At 55.9% G+C, this 6,051-nt stretch overlaps 1 protein-coding gene across 1 annotated transcript; it reads right to left on the bottom strand.

Annotated features, from left to right (window-relative positions):
• Positions 1 to 1,420: 1,420 nt before the first annotated feature.
• LOC104156656 (galanin receptor type 2-like) lies at positions 1,421 to 4,825 on the bottom strand. The gene is made up of 2 exons (XM_009697011.1): positions 4,448 to 4,825; positions 1,421 to 2,213 (listed from the first exon to the last, which is right to left on the bottom strand). The coding sequence occupies exons 1-2, from the start codon at positions 4,819 to 4,821 to the stop codon at positions 1,475 to 1,477; spliced, it is 1,113 nt and encodes a 370-aa protein (XP_009695313.1). The 5' UTR covers positions 4,822 to 4,825; the 3' UTR covers positions 1,421 to 1,474.
• Positions 4,826 to 6,051: the final 1,226 nt, after the last annotated feature.

The raw sequence follows: 6,051 nt of genomic DNA, 5'->3' as shown, positions 1-6,051 counted from the left end.
AATGAAGCTGTGTCAGGGGAAGTTCAGACAGGACATTAGGGAAAGGTTCTTCACCGAGAGGGTGGTCGGTCCCTGGAACAGGATCCCCAGGGAAGTGGTCACGGCACCAAGCCTGCCAGAGTTCAAGAAGCGTCTGAAGGATGCCTTTAGTCATATGGTTTATTTTTAGGTAGTCCTGCGAGGAGCGGGGAGTTGGACTCAGTGATCCTTACGGGTCCCTTCCAATTTGAGATATTCTATGATTCCATGATCTCTACCAATTTAGCAATGGCAGGAAGGCACCCACTTGCATCTAATCAGCCCTGGTAAGGGAGATGAGAGTTTTCCTTCCTGAAGGTCCAGGGGACCAAGTGAGTGCTTAGATCCTGAGAGGAGATTCAGCATGCCCTGAAGAGCATCTCCTCCACCAGGGACAGGGAGCCTCCTTGATCCCCCACGCAAAGACTGTGCCCTGCAGGCAGGAGGAACCATAACTGAACTAACTGCTTAACGCTGCCTCTGCCCACTAGCTCCTGGCCAACCCATGGGACCTCTGAAGCGTGGCGGTCAGGTAAAGCTGCTTTTGTGCACTGACAGTAGACTCCTAACTGTGGAGGGTGGAGGTCATTTGTCTTGGGAGAAAAACATCAGTTGTGCACTGACCTGCACAGCAACCTGGAGAGACTGCGTCAGTAAACATGGCTGTGGAGAAAGGAGTGGGGACAGCAGGCAGGGTTTGGCTCTGCAGACTTTGCTCAGTGCTTGCTTTTCATGGTGTACCATGATCTACAGCAGTTAGGAAAAAGGCCCCATGGTAGCCCATCCCCACCCCAGATGACCACCGCAGGCCCCACTATTGCCTGGATGAGAGGAGTGCATTTATTTGCTCTGGGTTAGAAAGACATTTCTCTGGTACGTACAGCAGCAACATCCCACACATGCAGAGAGCCCACAGCGCGCCCCGCATCCCAGGGGAGGACCCAGTCACTGGGACAGCAGCACAGCCAGCACCGAAGCCATCACCGCAACCATCCACGGGCTGTGCCAGGCACCTTCCACACCACCTTTGCTTGCCTGGCCCTGCCTGTGGTGCCCATCTCCCTTGCCATCCCTGCTGCGGGAGCCAGTCTGGCCAGACGGAGCACTGGGAGGCAGAAGGGACGCTGACAACCAACCAATGTGTCCAGAGCAGTGGGTCCATGGAGCAGAGGAGTTGGAAGGATGAGAGTCAACAGAGGAGCTGGAGCGTTAGTCCTTGGAGTCCAGGTGGTTTGAAGATCAAGGGCAAGTCTGGGTCCGTTCCTTCCCTTACGTGCAGCATATCGTGGGGAGATGGCTCAGGAGAACAGTTGGTGCATGGAAAGGGAAGGAATGACAAGGCCAGAAGCGGTGTCGTTCCTGGCTTGCCTTTCCAGCATCCTCGCTCATCCAGTGGGGAAGGGTGGCCTCAAACTGATGACACAGCCGAGCTAGCAGATGGTGTGGAGCTTGGCCACTAAGAAATTTGAAGAGGCTTGGAGGAACTGGAGGGGACTGCCGTGGAGGCTGGGTTCAGCTCGCATCTGTTATTCTCCTCGTGTATCTGGGACGCTTCAGTGGAGCCTGCCTCAAATCCAGGCACAATGTGGGCAGCGTGCGCCACATGCACCTTGTTGCGGTGCTTTTTTCTCAAGAGACAGCTGAAAACTTTTTTGAAGCCCTTGCGGAAGTGCTTGGAGACCAGGGCGTAGACGATGGGGTTGAGGCAGGAGTTGGCATAGGCCATGCAGTGGGAAAGCAGGCGGAAGGCGTAGGTGGCCTGGTTGAAGGGGAAGTCTCCATAGAGGTACCGGAGGATGACTACATGGTAGGGCAGCCAGCAGAGGCAGAAAAGGATGGTTACAATGATGATCATCTTGGTTACCTTCCGCTTGGCCTTCTTGGACTCTGATATGTCCTCCATGGGGTCCACTGCTGTCCACAGGTACTTGATGGTCCTGGTGTAGGAGAGGCTAATGACCAGCACCGGGATGACATAGCCGAAGGCAAATGTGCTGGTGTCCATGACCTTGCGTCTCCATTCCTCCCAGCCAGGCACGCAGATGTAGCTGGACTCCCACTCAATCAGGTCATAGTAGCTTAGGTAGGGCCCAGCAAAGACCACAGAGAGGCCCCAGATCACAGCCATGGCAGCCACCGCGTTGTGGGGGGTCCGCAGCTCCCGGGAGCGCAGCGGATAGCGGATGGCCAGGTACCTGGAGGGGAGAGCAAAGCAACCAGCACTGAGATTTCAGCCAAACTGTGCCTGGCCACATAAACTCCAGGGACAAGAGAGTTTCCTTCAGCCTCCTGAAGGTCCCTGAGCAGTGGCCCTGCGTGTTATCTCACACTCTTTGGGACAGAGTCCTGGGTAAAGCAGCTTTTCTCTTTCTAGCCAGGATGCTTCTCCTCCCACAGGCTTAGCCTGGCTCACCCCTCCGTGCCTGGCGGAGCGGGTTGTGACCCTGAGCTAGGGCCAGAGGGATGGTGCTGTGCAGACCATGGCAGAATTTATCCAGCAGAAAGAGGTCTGACCTGACGATTCAAGACCTGGGGAAACCACCGGGTGATGGGCACTGTGCAGGCTCCTGCCTACTGAGGGCATATTTCCAGCCTTCTCCAGCTTTCAGATCAGCCTGGCAGGGCAGAGATTTCCTCACTGGAGCTGTGGCTGCCTTAGTACCGAAGGGACCAGGTGGACCCTCGCCTTTTGGTACTGTCTGCTTTCTGAGGCCAGCCCAAAGCAGGCAGTGATGGTCCGTCTGCTCCCTCCAGCAACAGTGGCCAACGACGGTGTGATGGCCAGCTCTGCTCCCCCACCTCCAGGCAACACCGTAGGGCAAAGATGTAGACGTCAGCAAGGAGAGAAGGTGGCTTGGCGCTTGTGGGTAGGGGATGGAGAGGAGCTGTCAGCACAGACAGGAGTGCAACTGCTGCAGCCTCAGCCTGCCAGCGTCCGCAGAGGGATGCTCATCTGATGGACTGTAAGGCCAGAGCAGGTAGAGAAGACGTGCAGTTGGTGTGAAGGGCCACGTGCGTGACAAAACCCTTGCTGGTCCTGTCATGCTGAAAGCTGCTGGCAGCTCTGTGAGAATCACTTCAGGTCATACCGAAATGGTGGGGCACTGCACTGCAGCACCCGAGTGCCACCAGAAAGGGAGAGAACACAGGCACTAGCACCTTGTCAAAACGTACTTTTTTTTTTGAGATGCTGCGCCCGGTTCTGAGCTGGCTGGAGAGGCAGACTGGACGCAAGTGGGGTAGGTGCAGGGAAGCAAGAGGAGTCGCTAGTCTTCCTCGTGATGGCAGCCAAACCGTGTAACCACGGGCAGCCAGAGGACTGGGGTATTTTTGTTGGGGATTCTGTGCAACCCCCCCTGTCCCCAACCAGAGTACGCTGGCATCTCCAGGTGGGTGAACTGCTGAAGTGTCAGATCATCGTTTGAGTCCAGGTGCCCATTTCTGCAGGTGGCACCTGGGAGGAGGATGAAGTGGAAGGGGGCTGGAAGGGTAACCCAACCACATTTTGCTGGGATTTAACCCATCCCAGATATTCCCTGGTACCGAAATTTCCTTCTGCCTGCAGTGCTGAGAACCTCCTCATTGCAGAGGGCTCTTTGGCTCTATCTTGTCTTTGTACAAACACCAAGACGGGCCAGGACGTTCTTCTCTGTGGCAGTCAAGGCTGGCGCTTACCCCAGTGACAACTTCTTCTTCATCCTGGACCGTAAGTGGGGGCTCAGCCAGAAGTGGGGCAGCTGGCACAGTCGCCTTACAGAACCCTTGGGAACATTGTGGGTGGCACCGATCGGAGGCAGAGTGTCCTGGGTGAGCGCCCAAGAAGGGACACGGCTCACGGTGCGGGTGCCTTTCTGTGCAGGGTGCAGGAGGGCTGGGGATGGAGGGGGGAACAGGAATTGCCGGACGACGGGTTTTGTGCTGGGCTGGCAGCCCCTGGGGAATGAGAAATGTGTTTACTGCAGCACTGGGATCTCTCTTGGGGATTTATGTGGCTTCTTTTACGGTGCCCTCTGCTTACCTTGCTGCCTGCTGATGATGCTTTCCTGAAATGGTGGCTTGGGGATGGGTGTTAGGCGCCGAGTGGCACCTCTAATACAGAGCTAGGTGACTCTCGGTGGGAGTCTGTGGCACAGCGGGGAGCTGAGCTTGGGTCGCAAGTGCTGTGACCGCAAGGCAGGTTTTTCCTGCAGAAAGCGCAGACAGGAGCAGCACCGGCTTTGCACTTGAGGGATCTGGAAGTGCTGCTTGGGGGTTGTTAGGGCAAGGGAGACACAACTGGTCCCCAAACCGCCTTTGGTATGGATCAGTATCACTGGGGTTTGAACCATCTGCCTACTGGTGGTGGGCCTTGATCTTCCCATGCCCTCACTCAGCCCAGCTTCTTAGACTGTCCTCCTTCCCCAGCCCAAAGGCGTCTTTAGACTTTTACCTGTCCACCGAGACGGCAGCCAGAGTAAAGCTGCTAGCATACATGGTGAGGTAGATGAAGAAGTGGACAGCCTTGCAGATGAAGGAGCCGAAGACCCAGCCCTCAAGGGAGTAGATGGTGGCCTGGAAAGGCACGCAGAAGACAATGAAGAAGAAATCAGCCAGGCTGAGGTTGAGGATGAAGAGGTTGGTAGTGTTGTGGCCCATTTGCCCGTTGCGCAGCAGCACCGCCAGCACCAGGCTATTGCCCACCGTGCCCAGGAGGAAGATGAGGGAGAAGACCACAGGGACAATGACGCTGGCAGGGCTGAACTGGTAACTGTCAGAGGAGTTCCAGTACCCAGCCAAGCTCGCGAAGTCCTCGTGCTCCGTCATTCTGTGTTGTGGTGAGACGTCGGAGCCTGGGGCAACACAGGGAAAGATGTCAGAGACCGGAGAAAGAGCACTTAGCCTGTTAGCTTGGCTGACGGGCCTGTTGGCTCACTGGGGGCACAGAACCCCGTTGTCAGCTCTGTGACCCACATGTCTTTCTTCTGGACACCGCTGGCCTGGAGGACAGGTAGGGTAGGTTGGGGGTAAGGGGTGCCTTGCTCCCCCATTCTGACCCTGGAATGAATCCACAGCTCATGTTCAGATGCTGCCTTGGACTGATGATGCTGGAGGTGAGGTCTGGGGGAGAGGAGAGGAGGGCATCTGTCCCCAGCTTCCTCCTCTGTGGGAGAACGGAGCCAGGATCTCCACCTCCCAGCTGGTCCAGCTGATGGCAGGAGGGGGTGACTTTCCTTCCTAGCAATGGGGCTCCAGCCCCAAACCAACCAGCTGGACAAGCCAAGATGTTTGTTCCCCCAATACTGACAGGCAGAGGTTTATCCCTCCCCTGCTCCCAGCTCTTTTGGTACCTGCTCCTAGAATAAACCTCCCACACTAGTCACAGGGCTGGCAATGCTTTTGGCAGTGACAGCTACTGCACAGCCCCACGTTGTGCCCACATGGGGACTTTCCGAGGAGGACAGCTCTGATGGGACCACTCCTGCTTTGGTTTCAGTGACCCAGATCCATATGCCCTTTCTGTGTTTCACAGGACAGCTCTCCCCAGGACTTGGGCTTTTTGGATCATTCCCCTGCCCTCAAAATAAGCATTTGGCCTGAAAGCAGAAGCTGAGGTTGTGTGTGAAAACACTAGCTTCCCTGTCACAGGCATAGAAATCTGTCTGCATGTTTTTGAGCTCTGGAGCTGGGGGAATAGCACATACAGACATAGAATCATAAAATCATTGTGGTTGGAAGAGACCTCAAAGATCATCAAGTCCAACTGTATACCTGATGCCACCCTGTCCACTAAACCATGTCTTGAAGTACCACATCTAAACGTTTTTTGAACACCTCCAGGGATGGTGACTCCACCACCTCCCTGGGGAGCCTGATATAGGCACAGCTTCCCTCGAACAAACACACGGTTTGGGTTCTTCCCCCTCTGTAGCATTTGTAGGGATGCGCTGTGGTTACCGGAGTGCGGCCCAGGGCCGGCTCACCGTGAGTACGGAGAGCGCGGAGTGCGTTCAAGAAGCCAACTTCCAGCTTGTGCGTTCTCTTTCAGGCTGGGGC

The sequence above is a fragment of the Cariama cristata genome, unplaced genomic scaffold (assembly GCF_000690535.1).
Source record: "Cariama cristata isolate BGI_N322 unplaced genomic scaffold, ASM69053v1 scaffold22443, whole genome shotgun sequence".
Classification (NCBI taxonomy): Eukaryota; Metazoa; Chordata; class Aves; order Cariamiformes; family Cariamidae; genus Cariama; species Cariama cristata.
The sequence above is the reverse complement of the archived record's forward strand: the minus strand, read 5'-3'. Positions and strand labels throughout refer to the sequence as shown.